The sequence below is a fragment of the Drosophila ficusphila genome, unplaced genomic scaffold (genome assembly GCF_018152265.1).
Source record: "Drosophila ficusphila isolate 14025-0441.05 unplaced genomic scaffold, ASM1815226v1 contig_855, whole genome shotgun sequence".
In the NCBI taxonomy this organism is placed as follows: Eukaryota; Metazoa; Arthropoda; class Insecta; order Diptera; family Drosophilidae; genus Drosophila; species Drosophila ficusphila.
In genome coordinates this window covers 660,154-677,694 of record NW_025064807.1, presented here as the reverse complement: position 1 = coordinate 677,694, position 17,541 = coordinate 660,154, and the positions used below count along the sequence as shown (strand labels likewise).

General features: G+C 39.4%; 2 protein-coding genes across 2 annotated transcripts; both read left to right on the top strand.

The window, feature by feature from the left end:
* Positions 1–3,891: 3,891 nt before the first annotated feature.
* On the top strand, positions 3,892–6,159 carry LOC108100839 (probable cytochrome P450 4d21). The gene is given in 6 exon segments (XM_043209388.1): positions 3,892–4,048; positions 4,161–4,519; positions 4,521–4,548; positions 4,834–4,903; positions 4,959–5,151; positions 5,208–6,159. Coding segments are annotated over 6 exon segments (1,539 nt in total). The 3' UTR covers positions 5,940–6,159.
* Positions 6,160–6,819: 660 nt separating this feature from the next.
* LOC108100910 lies at positions 6,820–17,262 on the top strand. Its single transcript, XM_043209363.1, has 6 exons — positions 6,820–6,995; positions 12,618–13,474; positions 14,771–15,137; positions 15,375–15,971; positions 16,211–16,584; positions 16,808–17,262. The coding sequence occupies exons 2-6, from the start codon at positions 12,668–12,670 to the stop codon at positions 17,027–17,029; spliced, it is 2,367 nt and encodes a 788-aa protein (XP_043065298.1). The 5' UTR covers positions 6,820–6,995; positions 12,618–12,667; the 3' UTR covers positions 17,030–17,262.
* Positions 17,263–17,541: the final 279 nt, after the last annotated feature.

Sequence of the window (17,541 nt, the reverse complement as noted above, 5' to 3'; positions counted from 1 at the left end):
AGATTGTGTCGGAAACGGTCCACAAACATCTGCGTGTATCAATTCTAATAATTCCTTAGCCCGGTTACTTGTCGATGTTGGAAAACGCTGAACATGGATCTTGCTAACCATACACGTCTTGCAGTTCATATTTTGTGGCAATGAAATATTTTCTACTCCAAGAACCATTCCTTTGGATACCAGCTCTTTCATGCTAGAGAAATTAATATGGCCGTATCTCTTGTGTAGCAAAACACCATCCACTGCTTTCATAGCAAAACACTTACTTCGTCCGCCTTCGAACAAATACAGGTTGCCGATCTTATTAGCTTTCACAATGCATTCACCATCTTGCACTACCTGGGCGTTTTTCATATCGAAGATCACCTTGCACCTGTTCTGCACAGCACTGCTTACCGACATGAAATTTCCGTTCATCTTTGGAACATAGAGAACATTTTTTAGCGTCAATATACACAGGTCTGTCTGTATCTTGACGTCACCTTTCCTTCGGCTTGAAGAAAACCAGCATCGGCCAGTCCGATCTGTTCTGTGTGCTTCTCGAGTTTTGTGAATAGCTCCTTTTCACAACACATATGGCTCGTTGCGCCACTGTCTAAGCACCACACTGAGTTCTTTAAGTTGCTGACGTCACATGCATTTAGCAAGCTGCTTTGGCGGTTCACCGTGTTTTTCGCCAACGTGGAATTGTTGCCGTCACTCACACTTCGACACTGTGATTTGATGTGCCCTTTCTTTCCACACTTGAAACAAACGATACTTTTCCGTTTCGTCTGCAAGTCCTTTCTTGTCTGCATGTCTGTGGACTGTGCTGCAACGAACGCCTTTGTACTGTCGCCATTCTCGTCTGTTACTCCTTTTCTCTCACTCTCTTCTTTCAGCTTTATGGTGAGAACCTCAAAGGAAGGCAACTGATCTCGTGTCTCTATAGCCACCACGAAATTCTCGAACTGTTCTGGAAGGCTCGACAGCAAAACGATAGTGCGAAGTTCATCGTTTAGCTCTATGCCTATTCCAGCTAGACCATCCAGAATTTCCACGAACTCACTTATGTAGGTCACCATACTTTGCCCCTGCTCCATCCGCTTGTTGAGCAGTTTCTTGTATAACTGTACTTTTCGTACAGGTCCGCTTGGCTGATGTACATCTCTCAATTTCGTCCAAGCCTCCAACGCAGTCCGACAGTTCTTGATATGGCTTAATTGAGAAGTCTTTACACTCAATGTAATTGTGGCCAACGCCTTATTATCCAAGGCCACCCAATTTTGTCCTTCTGGAACATTCGATTCCGTAAGCTCTCCAGAAGTGACGCTCCACAAACCGGAATGCACCAATACAGATCGCATCTGTATTTTCCAGGTGACATAGTTAGTCTCCTCTAACTTGTCAATTTGATAAAAGCACTCATTGTTCTTTTTCCTGAGTCACACACCGCACAACCTTAATTTTACTTCTTTAGTGCCTGGGCCCATAACCTATTGAGCGGCAGAAATTAAGGAAGGAAAAGAACACCGTGTGTATGCTGCGGAATTTATTTGCGAACTGAAGTTTAGCAAAGGAGAAACATTTTGGTATACATATTTTCTTATCCCTATTTCGTTAGATCGAGACAACTATATAGGTCTCGCGATCTGTGTTTACATTCTTACATATACAAGCGTGCATTGTCACATAGATAATATACAGGGGCTTTATTTTCAACATTTAATATTTCGATCCTCTTGTATTCCAAAAAATTCAGGTAAAATTTACCAACTAAAAACTACAACGACTAAAACTATATTACTTACGTATATTCAAAATAATTAGTCTATTATAAAAAACGATTCACATTGTTACAATGTATTGTTGCTAATGCTTGTTTGCTAATTTGAATATGCACCAGTGATATTTAATTCATTAGAGCAATTGCTGTAAATTAGCATACAACATAGTTTTGGAATATTATACCCTTGCAAAGGGCATTATAATTTCAGTCAGAAGCTTGCAACGCAGTGAAGGAATAACCTGAGACTCCGTAAAGTATATATATTCTTGATCAGCATCACGATTTGCATCGAAACACGCCTGTACGTCTGTTCGTCTGTCTGTTTCAATATAACGTAGTCTCTCTATTTTAAAGCTATCTAGTTGAAACTTTACCAAAAGTTGTGTTGTTATTGCACGCGGTATATAAGTCAGAATGGGATAGATTGGGCTATTATATCACATAGCTCCCGTACGAGAGCTTGAAAAAAAGCTATCTCGCTTTTATTTTAGATCATGTCGACTTAATTTCTTTCAGATAGTGTTTTCTAACTACCATTAAATTTCGGATTAGATTTTATCAAAATCGGATAACTATATCATAAAGCTGAGATTCTTTATCCATAGACTTTGTATCGTGATGCGCCGGATCATGTCTACGTCGTCGTACAGCTCGTGGTTCATCCGAATGCGAAAGTCGTCCCCAATCCGAACGGGACCAAAGATCTTGCGAAGAATTTTTCTCTCGAACACTCCAAGCGCTGCTGCATCCTTCAGTGACATTACCCATGCTTCTGCGCCCTATAAGAGCACGGGTAGGATGAGTGTCTTGTAAAGTCTCAATTTTGATCGGCGAGAGAGGTCTCTATTGTACATTTGCTAACTCAGACCAAAGTAGCACCTATTGGCAAGTGTGATTCTTCGCTTGATCTCCAGGCTGACGTCATTTTCGGCCAGCCAGCCAGCCGTTCACTCACTGGGGTGAAGTTGGAGACGTGGTGGCGAAGTCTCCGGCTTACTACAAATCCGCATCCAAATTCGCGCCTCTCCGCATGGCAGCTGTAGATATCGCAGTTTGCTCGCTTGGAGCAACCTTGTCCTGTCCATCTCATTTCCTGGATGTCAGCCTTTAATTTTTGAGGGCATCAGCCAGTTGGATAGAGGCACCTTTCCAATTAAGGGTTCGGACATTCCAGGTGCATATCCTTAAATCGTAGTCCTTTTTCGTTTTGCGGTGGTCGTCAACATAATCCGAGGCTTTCGCTTTGGTCTTCACTGGACTTCTTTTTTACGAGGCGGGTTCAAAACCCTGCGCTCAACCGTTTAACGAACGCAGTTTCATTTGCATAGACCTGGTATTTAAAGGGGTCTTTGATACTAGATTCACAGAGCAGGATGTTGGTTATTGCGAATGTAATATAGAACTTTTTGTTGTGTATATTCATATTAGGTAGTTAATTAATATCCTTTGCTCTGCAATTAAATAATTTGAGTCGGAACGAGACACTCCAGACCCCGTAAAGTATATAGGTATATTCCTGATCAGCATAGCTCCGATGTTGTTTAGCCTTTATATATTTTGTTCGACATATTTGTTCTGCAAGGGTACATAAGCTTCGGCTTGCCAAAGCTAGCTTCCTTTCTTGTTTTTATTTATTCTAACACTTTACTATCTTGTCAGTATATTCAAATATGTATCACTGATATTTAATTCATTAGAACAATTAATACAAATTAGCATATAAATAGTCCAGTTAGTAAATTTTTTATGTAATACATAGGTGTACACAGAAAAAATTGTTTTAACAATTATTGAATAATGTCGTTACACCATTTGGAGATCTAAACTTAAATGTTTATATATATATATATTTAACCACAACAAAAATGTTCCCTAAGACCTTAAGTATACAAATATTGAGTTGTTTAAACAATGGGTTAAACGTTATTTACAACATTGTTAAAAATTTATTTTTTTTAAATTTTATTTATGCGATAAAAAAATTTATTCAAGTGTACGATAGTTAGTGGTTACGCTAACACAGAATATATTCAGTCGACCGTTTAGTTTATGCCGCAGTTTATTAAATAAAGCGGCGAGGTCAAGACACCTACTTATATTAACAACAAAGGATTCTAAAAAAAATGTGGCTGCTCATTGGATGTTTGATCCTGCTTCTTGCATGGGATTATAGACGCAAACGATGTCAAAATAAAACATTTAAGAAGTCCAGGATTTCTGGACCCCCTTTGATTCCAATTTTTGGGAATGTTCTTCAGCTCATGTTCTTAAACCCGGAGAGTACGTTCTGCTTAGTTAAAGTAACATTTAGGCTTAATATACATTTTAAAGACGAGACATTTTTGGAAGGTTTTTTTAATTGCCAAATTACTTCAAATTCTATCCTCCTTAGATATGCTTCAATTTTTCGGCAACCAATTTAATAAATATGGCGATTCTTTTCGGTTGTGGGCGTTAGGCGAGTGCGCTATTTACACCAAGGATATTAAGATCTTTGAGGCTCTTCTTAGCAGTAATACCCTGCTGGAAAAGGCTCAACTCTACAGATTTGTAAGACATTTTCTTGGCGATGGAATCCTCTTAAGCACGGGTAGAAAATGGAATACGCGGAGAAAGGCTATCGCTCCAGCCTTTCACTTCAAGTGCCTCGAAAACTTTGTGGAGATAATGGACAAACACAGTGGAGTGATGGTGGAAAAACTGAGGGAAGTTGCGGATGGTAAAACATCTGTGAATGTATTCAAATATATTTTCTAAAGAAGCCCTGGATGTGATAACAGGTATGCCTTTGTATTAATGTTGGAATTAGGAACATGGTGATGAAGCTCTTAATACTATTTTATTTAGTAAAGTGATGGTCTTATTATATCTTAAGAAACACAAAATTATTTGAATAATCCAAAACTTAAGGGTTGCTATTTAAATTTTATACTTTAAGTCGTAGGAAATTGACCTACAAAAAGCAATTAAACATGAAAAAAATACGCAAAAAGACAATAATAATTTATACAACTTTGAACAAGACAACCAATAATCAGTTTTTGATTATCTTAACATTTTATTAGAGACGGCCATGGGTGTACAAGTAAATGCCCAGCATAACGCCGACTTTCCATATACTAGAGCGCTCAAGAGGTGGGTCGTGTATTTAAATAAAAATAACCCTACCGATATCAATATCATTTTTCAGTGTGGTTTATATTGAATCGAATCGGATGGCAAGTTTTTTGCAACGTTTTGATTGGCTCTTTCCCCTGGCGACTCCTCGTGTTTATCGGCGCCTAAAAAATGATATTCGCACAATGCAAGAGTTTACCGACCAGGTGATTCGTGAACGGAGATCTGTTTTGGAGAGGTCAAAAGCAGACGGAACCTACCAACCAATAAGTAGGTGAATTCCTGTTTTTTTTTTGGTAATATACTAGTGGTAATCGTGTACCTTTTTTTGGGAGATGAGGACACTGGTCACAAATCGAAGATATCACTTATAGACATCCTGCTCCAGGCCACTATTGATGATAAGCCACTAAGCGATGTGGATATCCGCGAGGAAGTGGATACATTTGTATTCGCTGGTACTGATACCACTACCAGTGCAGTTTCCCATGCTTTACATGTGATTTCAAGGTATCCCAAGGTGCAGGATCTTATTTACAAGGAGTTGATCGATGTGCTGGGCCAGGATCCCAATGCTCCGGTGACCCAATCGCAACTACTTTCTCTCAAGTATCTCGACTGCGTGATCAAGGAGGCAATGCGATTGCATCCACCTGTTCCGCTAATTGGAAGACACATCCCAAAAGACCTGCAGATTGGTGAGAAAACCATTCCCGGCGACACCGACATTATGCTCGTATCATACTTTGTCTTCCGAGATCCGGAGTACTTCCCCGATCCGCTGACTTTCAAGCCCGAACGATGGTTGAATGAGGAAAAGGTCACCCATCCTAAAATTGCGTATATTCCATATAGTGCTGGACCCAAAAACTGCATTGGCCAAAAGTATGCCATCCTCCAGATGAAAACGCTGATCAGTAAAGTTATACGTCACTACGAACTTCTTCCGATGGGTGGAGAGCTCAATCCAACATACACATTTATATTAAGTTCATCCACCGGAAACCATCTTGGTCTAAAACCAAGGATAATGTTGGGTTCAAATAGCAATTAGTAGTCCTATATACTTGCATTAAATCTTATTAATTTTTTTTCAGCAAGGGACGCAATGGGCTGAATGAATTTTAAATATTTAGGTAACAGAGAGCTTGCAAAGCTTAAGACTTTTGTTTTTTACATATGAACCAATGTATTGCTATTGATATAATAAATAAAATCTTGCTACATACATATATAAAAAATAGAATAAAATGGTGAAAATACAAAAACCTGCACATTAAGCTTTACTAATTTTAATGGGAGTTTTAAGCTAAAATAACTTTTTAATAACTTATTAAATTAAATGTTTTCTTTAAATTAAAAGGGGGTTTCAACTGCAACCCGTATGGAACTGATAAACAGCCAACCCCTTTTTGGCATTCCATGATTCATCCGGTGCTTCCACTTAACCCACTTCCAAACTAAAGTTGTCACCCACATGTGCGAAATTTCCATAAGCCAATTGCAGAAACCTCAGCCCAAACGAACCCAGAAAAACTACGCAAGACCAAAAACCAGTAACGACATTTTTTTTTGTTTTTTGTCACAACTCCAGCATTAAAACATTCTTTACAGCCCCTGGGCACGCTTCATTCCGCACACATGCAGCATAAGACAGCATAAAAGTCAGCCAAAACGATCTCATCATAACTTAAGCGTCACGTTGCAGAGCCATTAAGGCATTGGCTCCCCACCAAAAACTAAATAAAAGAAATAATAGCAGGCGACACAGTGAACCAATGACTTCAAGCTATCGAGGAAAAAAAGAGGTAAGGTGCACCTTAAGAGTTTCCAAAGCTGGCTTTAAGAGAGAAACTCGAATTGCCGGCGATTGTAGACCCGATCCGAGGTTTGAGCTCGAAAGCGAAATCAAATCGAAACCGAAAGCCAACGAGCTGAGGTGGGCTTCGTGTTGGACTCTTTCGGAAGAATCCCAAAGAGAAGCTTTGGTTTTTTGGCTTCTTCAGCGGAGGTTGTGTCTTTCAGTCGGTTTTTTGGCAGCCGATCGCGCGGATGCGGCTTAAAAAAGCGGGTTCAATAAATCCTCAAAAATCCACATCAAGTACAAAGCGTGAGTTTTTCTTCTTTTGGCGAAACATGGTCGGTTAAAACAGAGCGTAAAATTATCTGTGATTGATTAAGTGAACTGTGTAACCAACACTAAAATTAAAACACCAACTTCGAAACTTGCAAAAATCACAACGAAAGAAAAATAAAAGGAACAAACCCTCCCACAATTATTGGCATGCTGAAAAATGCTCGACAAATGCTTGCCAAACGAAATTTTTATGCAAATTAAGACGCTCGTAATTATAGTGCAACAAGCTGAAATTGCCATGTGCAACCCAAACCAAAGTCACTCTAATTAATTTTGAAGTTTGCACTTTTAATTAATGGAAAGAAAAAAAATGGAAGCAAACAAATAAAGTTGCAATCAACATTGATTAACATAACATGAATGTCGGGCACTCACATTCTCATATCCATAAACATTCGCGGTTGCCCTGCAACAATAAAATTTAAAAAAACATACTATCTCGACCGCAAAGTGAATCCAAAAAGCGTGGAAAAGTGACAAAAGTGCGGTTCTCGTGTGAGCTACGATCATCACCATCAAATGTGTGTTTGCTGGTGTGAAACACAAATCTGAAATTCTGGTAGCTGCATTAATTACAAATTTATTCAAATGAGCAAACAGGTGGAACGCAGACAAAGTGCAAACAAGAATTCGCCGTCTGGCGTTTGATGATTGTGCAGATGTTGAGAACTCTTGTAGGCCTGATTGATGGAATAATTGCTACGATGACATGCAAATTCAGTATATAGATTTAAACGCAGCTCATGTCTTTAAGTTAAAGAGAACAGGACTGTCTTGACGATCTTTAGTTGTGCGTTAATATCAACGAGTTATTAGTGGATAAAGTGGTAGTTTTTCTAAGATTTTTTTCATGGTGCTGAAAGACGATTATGTCTGGCAGCAGACGGTTTCTGAGATCATCTCCCAGTTGAGTGATCGTTGAAGAAGATGAGAGATTATATGTTGGTGGAATAACCTTTCTAAGATTATTTGATAATTAACACATTAACATAGTGGTTCTTCTGACATCACAGTTGTGCTGTCTTTTCTTTGAAAAGTTTTAGGTTTTTACGATCTTCTTAGCAGAGATTTTCTACTGTCCATAAACTATAGAATGATTACAAATCATTAAGCAAAGCTATTGCATAATAAACACTTCAAGATGGGCAGCTAAAGCTCTTTTTATAAAAATCTTCACTTCTCAGTGATTCTAACAACAATTATTTAAAAAAAAGTTTAAATATAACAAATCAGTAATAAATGGTATAAGCTATTAGCAATTGAAACGATCGAAACTTTTCAAGAATTCCAAGGAATATTATGACCGGGCAGTTAATCAAAATAGTTTCTAATTACACGCTTTGAAACGGTTTTTATATCAGACTTTTACTCAGTAAACTTCATGATCAATCAGGGGTAATAAATAAACTGAAAGAGAATTCGCAAAACCATGACTGATCAGTTTTCGCGATCGAATAACAAAAGGAGCCAAGAAATGAAGTACAACGCAAAAGTAATTAAAGTTTCTTATGCGGTAATGAGCAGCCAGTTGAAAGAACGCGAGATTGTGTATACGAGTATTTATGTGTCCACGGATCAAAAGTCAATAATGCGACAGACGTGCCTTTATCCACCCACGATCTATTAAAATGTCAACAATGATCGATGGCTTAATCGGACAGAATCGGTGGAATCTATAGAATTAACCGCCATCTAATCAGCCCAGTCCACCTCGACCCAAACACGACCGATCGCAGTTGTTGTCATAAGCCAGCTCCTCTTGATCTTCTGTACTCCAAATATGAGTCAGAGTTTAGTTGGCCAAAGTGTAGCAAGTTGTATGTATGCTCATGTAAGGCCATAATCGCAGTGTCTAACTGCCATAATCCACCCGCTAACTGCTTTGGATGCCAGCTGGCCCCAGCTTCGTATATAGATTCAGATTCTGGCCCGACTTACTTACAATCGCACTTGGACTGGTCAGAGTCGCCGGCTCACCTCGCACAGAAAAACAGAAAAGCAGAAAAACATCGCATGGCACGTACTTCGGTCGAGGCAAAATAAAATCGAAAAGCATAAACAATTTATTTGTACAAAATAACTTTGAACTGTGCAGTTGCAGTTGCATTTTGTTGCTCTGCTGTTTTGTTGTTTAGCTGCTGGTCCGAGTCACAAAATGACTTAACTTATAAGCTGGCATTTGCCAGTGGATGCTGCAATGTTTCAATGCAATTTACCTGGCCAGGAATGCGGGACATGCACTTGGCAAAAGCGAGTTATACAATCGAAAATGTTGTAAAATTACCTTGAATGCTTTGATTAAATCATAGATCAAAAATGAAAACATAATTAATTAATTTTTTTGAATGCAAAAATAATATGGTTCAGCAGAAATAAATATAACCATTTCGATATTTTTTCTTTTTAAAGGGTTAAGCAAAATGAAGCAAAAGAATAATTATATAGAATTCAGTTTTGTTAATACTCGTATATTAAATTATGTTTTTTAAATTGATTGAATCAAATTGGTTTTGGTCGAAGCATAAAATATATTAAGGTAATTAAAAATCAACATTATATAGATATTTAGATATTAAAAACCATGAGTGTGCATAATCATAAAAATTGTATAGTTTGTTTTTGTTTATTGTTTACTTTTGTTTAGTTTCGCAGATAAATATTTCAAGGGAACTTTTTAGTGCTTTTTCTATGTGCAATACAAGCCAGTTTAGTTCTCGTTAGACGCGTGAACTGGCCAACATCGGAACCATTCAGACCAAACGAAATTATTTTGTGTTGGGCAACCCATATATGTATGTCCGATTGAAGACTGCACTAGAGAGGGCCTACAAGCACTGTGCTGGGCATTGAGGCATGCCATTGCCCAAAGGTGTTCTAATGGCTGGCCAAACAGGCGATTGAACAATGGCTGGAAGTGCATTTCGGCCTCAGATTCAGTCACTCAGATATCGAACGGCGTTACAGTTACTAATTAGACAGGTTGCCAAAGATCTAGATAGGTGCGTGACTGGGAAACGAAACCGCGGCTTTAATTGAGAGAAGATCTTGCATCTTCTAACCGCAAAAATGGCCACTTTGTAAGTAGATTACCTCATTTCCCACACAACCTGACATGCTCATCGGTTGTTAAGTACGCTTGCAACTGCCAGGTTTTTTTAAGTCCACATTCACCGCAGACATTTAAGACCAACCTCACCTACTGGCGGTGGTAATCGTGCTCGCTGGTTACACCCATCAAAGTCGGAGTCTCGACCCTAAAGCAAGGTTCTTCACAGCACTCCGGCAATTGCTGTTATGACCTTTCTGTCGATTGCTTACTTGGCCGGCATTTTCCTCCACTCAACTGACCTTAGCCAAATCTTTAAAGCCGCCAGCCAAGCTCTTAATAACCAGCCCGAAAAAATGAGTAAAATTTTGTTAGATTTTGCACACTTGAGAGGAGTTGAAGAGGCGAGAGTTGAGTGCCGGACTGCAGCTCATTAATCGAACAACGAACGCCGGAGCAGATGTCGGTGTACTGGAAAAAATATTACCAAAAATGGTAGCAATAAATGATCGATTAGAAGATGTTATTACGAAAACTGCAAATATCGAAATACGAAAGAGAAGGGATCTGGTGGTTACTATATCATTAAAAAATTATTGTTTCACAATAGGTTTTCGGTAAATTACATGGCTTATAAATTATCTTCATTTATTTTTATTAAAAGAGACCGAATTAAAATAATTTGCAGATAGTTAAGATCTACTGTTTTTTTTAGCTGTACATTTTGATACCCATTAAAAGACGGACTTCCCAACAAGAAGCCGCAACACTTGAGGTAACATGAAAACCGGGCAACTTGCTTGCTTACTTGCAACTTGGCAGTAAGCAGGCAGTGAGGCAGCAACGAAAACAAAAGTGAAAAGGTCACTAGCACCAGTTGGGCAGCAGTTGGAGCAAGAGGAGCAATCCCGACTGGAGTTGTCTGAACCAAAACCGAAGAAAAAAGCGTACAAAACCAAACACTTCAGCACTCGACACTCAGCCAACTGTGGCCGCCAAGCTCAAGCGCCTTTTGATCATCGCACTCGTAATGCCAATTTGGGGGAAAAGGGTATAAAGTTGTAGCAACACGAATACATAACACCCAGTGACGTCTTAAGTAAAGCGACTTGGGTCGGGATACCGTGAACTCACCAGTTTTCAAAGGAAAAACGCTGTCTTTATACATACCTTCCACTCAATATCCGTTTATATATATGTAGCAATGGTCTTATTTAATGATTGGCTTCCAATTAAGAAATAACCTTGTTAAACGTTTAACTAGACCTTCTAAAATGATTTGTATGCCATTTAGCTGTTTGTATGTACTCTCATTTGTTGACTTCCTCTTCAAAATAATTTAACTTTGACTAATTTCTGTTGGCTTCAGTTTTCAAGAAATTTTCTCAGTGGTCAATAAAACACACATAACGTGTCTAATAATTTCTTGAGATCAAAACAAATAGGAGAAAAAGAAATAAAAATTTATTTTGCCTGAAGAAATACAAATATTGCTACACTTCAGATGCCATTTTATTTGACATTTTGTGGTATCCAATTTGTGACTTTGCATTGGCAATTCCATTTATAATAACCGCTCCCAGGGCATCTATTCTTCGTGTCAGTCAGATTCGCCAGCTTATTTGCAACTATTATTGCCGTTGTTTCGGTTGTTTCTTGCCTGCTCCTCGTTTTTCCGGCTAACAAGTTTCAGCTGGCTTTTGTGTATCTGCAATTTTATGTGAGGTTAGTGCAGCAGAAGCAGCCACTTGCCGGCTTGTTGGCTTGCTGGCTTGCTGGCCATCTCTTGCCCAATGCGATTCGCATTTCAATTTTTCTAAACTATTGGCCAATACTTTTGGGGCTTCTCGTACGTTTGCCCGCCGTATATACGATTATAAGATTATTTATCGCCGCCAAAGGCTTGGGAAAAACCAAACCAAATTGCAGCAGCTGCTTCTTGATTCGCTGGAGATGCTTGTGGTTTTGCTTTTTTTTTGGCTTTGAGGGGAATTAATGACGCTTAATTGAAGCAGTAGATTGAAGATCGGCAATCTCCCGGGTTGGGTGACAACTTTCCACAAACCGTGGAAATGCCGAAATGCATATTGACAGGCACTTTCATTTTCATCTGCAATTCGATTGCCTTTCTCGAATTTGTGTGTTTCCAGGAGAGAGGAGCAGTGCCCTAATCTCCTGAAGAGTCTTCGAAATCAGTTAAACAATAGCAATTATCTGTGGTTATGCAACGGTGGCAAATACAAAAGAGACACTTAAAAAAAAAATGGGATAAATACAAATATGTTGTTGTAAAGAAAATTTTGAGATTTGTTATTAAATATTCCATTCTGCTGAAAAGTTGTATATATGTACAACTCCTTACTTAATTGTGATAAATTTATTACTTTACTTTATAGGCTCATCTAAATTAAGAAAGAAAGCCATTTGAGTGTTCTTTAAGTGGTAACTTTTAATAAAAATCATTGTCTAAACCGCTTGGAATAACTCCTAACAATTTTATTGTTTCAAATCATATTTATACAACCTATCTAAATATTTTTTCTCTGCAGCTTTTGGCAATTGACATTTGGAGGGGCCATTCGAAAGGTGAGCTCAGGAAATGATGGACGAACAGAAGCAGCTGGAAGCAATTGCGAGTGAGACCTCATCAGTCACCGGATTGAGACGTCAGGCCACCAAATATCCCCACGGCCTGAACATTACGGTGCAGACGATCGATGACGATAATGAGGGATCTCTGAGGGATCCCAATGACTACTCCCGCGCCTCGGGCGAATCGTGCTGGAGCGAGACCCAGAAATACCACATCGGAATGCTGGGAAGTCCCGAAGCGCTGGCTGAACTTCAAGTTCGACGGTACAAGTACCCATTGACGGCTAATTACTATCTGAATGGAAAGTTCGATGCCAGCGAGAAGCCAACTCCCTGGATGCTTTTGGGGTATGCTCGACGCGCCTGCAGGTGGAAATACCTGCGATGGCCCATTATTTTCGTGGCCAGTGTTTTGCTTTTTTTCGGGTTGATAACCTACTGTTTGTGGCTTCACGATGTCAGCGTGGCTAGAGCCAAATTCCTCCAGCGTCGCTACGAAGCCACTTTAACATCCACGAGTTCAAGCAGCAACGAGGCTTGGGATGAGGAAACCACCAGCACCACCGAGAGGGAGCAGCAGGAAACCACACGACTCAAAGCGGCTGATGGGAGCGATGAGAGCACGGAATTGCCTGAAATATCTTTTGCCGGGGAAGGGGATCCCGAGAGCGGGGAGGTTGATGGGGTCGATGGGGACGGGGACTACGATGACACCTTGCTGCCAGCGGACAGTATTAGATTCACCTCCGGACACCAGAACAGCTTCGGAGTGCCCATCGAACAGGACAAGCGGATGCTGCAGTTGCTCAAAGATGTGAGTTAAAAACTTTAAAGAAAAAATTACTTTTTTTTAAAACTTTGAGATAAAGAACAAGTCATTGCTTAATGCAGCATACAATTTAAATACGAGGAAATACGAGTACCGTAATATTATACTATATATTTACTCTTAACATCGTTTTTCTTTATAAATACGACACTTAACTAAAATGTTTTCATTTTTATACCCTTGCAGAGCAAAAGGGTATTATAATTTCAGTCAGAAGTTTGCAACGCAGTGAAGGAGACACCTCAGACCCCATAAAGTATATATATTCTTGATCAGCATCACGAGCAGAATCGAAATCCGTCTGTCCGTCTGTCCATCTGTCCGTCTGTCCGTCTGTCCGTTTCCGCGCAAACTAGTCTCTCAGTTTTAAAGCTATCGTGCTGAAACTTTCCCAAAAGATGTGTAGTTGTTGCACGCAGTATATAAGTCGGAACGGGCCGGATCGGCCGACTATATCGGATAGCTCCAATACAAGAGAATGAAATAAAAAATTCTCACTCTGTTGTTTTTGATCAGATCAACTTTATTTCTTCAAGATGGCGTTTTCTAACTGTTATTGAATTTCGGATTAAATTTGAACAAAATCGGATAACTCTATCATATAGTTGCCATAGGAGAGATCAAAAATTATATATAGAATTAATGGAAATAAATTGATAACATCGTTGTTTTTTATCCCACGAGCATGATTTTTTGAATTTCAAATTTTTTAACAACGATATAAAATTGAGAAAAAAGTTTCATAAAAATCGGCCATCTATATCTTATAGCTGCCATAGGAAAGATCGAAAAATCTATATAGAAATAATGGAAATAAAATTATAACATCGTTGTTTTTCATCAGACAAGCATGATTTTTGGAATATAGAGTTTTCTTACGACTCTTGAATTACGAATTAAATTTGATCAAAATCGGACAACTATATCATATAGCTCCCATATGATCTATAGTCGAAAATATGGAAAATGAATAGAAAAATCGTCTAAGCTTCGATGTTGTCTAGCCTTTATGCGATTTGTTCGACATATTTGATGACTGCAAGGGTATATAAGCTTCGGCTTGCCGAAGCTAGCTTCCTTTCTTGTTTTATATTGTTATAAACACTTTTAAAAAATATCATATATCATATGTAAGACCTTTTAAAACGGACATTTACCATATGTACTTTCGCTTTATAAATTAACCACATTTCCTTTTTCCACACTCTTTTAAATTAGTTTAAAGTTGCCATCTGGCAACATTGTGTCTCCTAATTATCACCTCCTCCACTTCGCTTGCAGTTACTGCCCAAGCCCCAGGCAACTCCCGCTGGCAACGAGCATCCTTTGACCCGGGTCTCCCCCACCCTGCCGCCCCCCTCGGCGCCCAGCGAGCGACCCACCCAGGCGATGTCCCCCACCACCCCCTCGACGAACAGCGGCTGCCAGTCGACGATGCTGCCCATGTGCCAGGGAGTGCTCGACTACGATTTGACCTACAATCGGGAGGGTACCGCTCCGCGGGATTCGGTTTCCATGGCGGCCTACGAGGGGCTCATCCGGTCCAACTGCTCGGCGAGGGCGGCGGAGTTCGTTTGCGGCGCCCTGGAACCCGAGTGTCGACCCTCGCACATCGGACAGCTGCCGCCCTGTCGTCGCATCTGCAAGGGTAAGACCAACACCGGAGATTTATTTCCTGAGTTGTCATTTTAAAATGGCAATTGTGTGACCTTAAGAATGGGTAGAAAATCTTTTTATTATTATTTGAGAGATAAATACATAATTTAACAGTTCAATAATTAATATTTGCTAATCAAATAACCTCACCACAAAATTATAATTAATATTTAAAGTTCTAAAGTTAATAGTTTTATACTATTTTATTTATTTATTATTATTTTCTTAGCCATTCAAGAGGCCTGTTCCATAGCGATTGCCAACTCGGATGTCCTGAGCGAGCTCTTCGACTGCAGTCTATATCCGGACTCCCATGAGAGTCACAAATGCGAGGATCCCACGCGAAGAAGGGAGCATTGCTACGGAAATGAGTTCCAATGCCACGATGGCAGTTGCATTCCCCAAAACTGGCAGTGTGATAAGATCAAGGATTGCTCGGGTGGCGAAGATGAGGATGAGCAATGTTTGGTTTGCGAACAGGACGAGTTTCGCTGTCGCTCCAATGAGAAATGTATCGCCGAAAGTCTGCGCTGCGATCAGAAGTTTGATTGTTTCGATGGAAGTGATGAGGAAGACTGCGACGATTACGGATCGGGGGACTTGGCTCCTTTTGATGAGGCTGAGCTTAATGCCTTTCCAAGGGTCTTTTCCTATGCCAGTTTTTTATCCCCAAATGAGACGAATGATAAGCTGTATACCTATATCACTGCCACCACTGATGAAGATGCCGGCACGGAGACCAAATTCCAGATACATCAAGTGGCTGCCCCTGCTCCTCTGGTAAATTCAAGTGCTGAGGAACCCACTGGTGGACCAAAGGGTTTTGGTGAGTTAACAGGAAAACTATTGGGTACTTAACGCAAAAAATATTATCCTTGCATTGTGATGTATTCCGTTAAATAAGTATTCAATAATCTAGAGTTGTTTTAAAAATTTAAATATATAGTTTAAGCACTTTTAAGCTACAATTTGAAGATTACTATTTTATTTGCTGGAAAAAATAAATGTCTCAAAGCTACGATTATCAACACTTTCATATATTATCATTTCCCATAATTTTCCCAGTTAACTTCCGTGACAGCAAAGAGATTATGATGACCAGCGACTCGGAAACCAAGTTCAAATATTCACAGAGGGCAAATCGCACTTCAGTCAAGTTTAGTGCTCCAGTACCCACAACTCCGGCCGCAAGAACTGCGAGTGCGATTCCCAACTCTGCGTTGGCTCAGCAGAGGGTAAGAGCCAGCAGTACAACTAGCACCCCAAGTACAACTACAGCCAGTAGCACCACCAGCAGCAGCTCCACCTCAACCACAATTGATCCACCCACGACAATTATTACGCCCTTGGAACTGGTGACTGCTCCAGGTGGTTGTCTTCCGCACGAACTTCGCTGCGTGAGTGGAAAGTGCATCACAGTCAGTCAGTTGTGCGATAAGGTGAGAATATTTAATAAATTAATTTAAATATAGGTATATTTAAACCAATCAATTAAAATTGATAAAAAAAAACCATTACCATCGACTTGTTATAAGTATATTTGTAAATATATTAGTTATACTCTTTTTTGATTATTTAATAGAATATTCTGAATATTCAACTTTTGAGTTATAAAAAAACTTTAAAAAAATGTCCAACATTTTCTCTTAACTATTTCTGTAGCAAATCGATTGTCCCGATGCCGCTGATGAACTTATGTGCGTTTATCGGGAGCGTCCAATTGCAAGGCGAACCACCACCACTTCAACCACTTCAACCACTGAACCACCTATAACATCATCAGCAGCACCAGAAACAAGTACTACAACAACCACTAATCCGGTGACCAGTACAAGGCGTTCTTTGAGGACCACGCCCAATAGAAGTCGAAAGCCCAAGTCTTAGAGTGATGTATCTTGTATCTAATGTTTATTTATATCTCTATCTTATATTTCCCATCTTGTATTTTCTTTCGCTCGCTATATGTATGATATTTGACGTATATGTAAATCTTTGTTAGTGGCTAAGTTGTTTAGTGTTTAGAGTTGTTTGACTATTTTTATGCGTGAAAATTGTATTTTTAGCAATGAATAAAATTTAAGATGTGAGTAGCGTAAAACACACACGTGTAGTGGTAAAAAGTGAGGTAATCTTAATTGATACTTTCAACCTGTCAAACGTTTCTATCTTCACACTGGTCAACCTTGTCGGGAGCATAAAAACAATCCAGAAAACATATTCTCTTCTTTGTTTTGTACTTTCGAAAGCCATAAACAGATCTGGACAATGCGCAAACGAAATTCAAATGAAACAGATACAATTAAAGTCGGGACATTATTGAACAACAACCTTGGTTTTTGGTCAGCCAGCCCACGCATTCAAAAGACCGATACCATTTGGTTTGGGCAATTCAATTA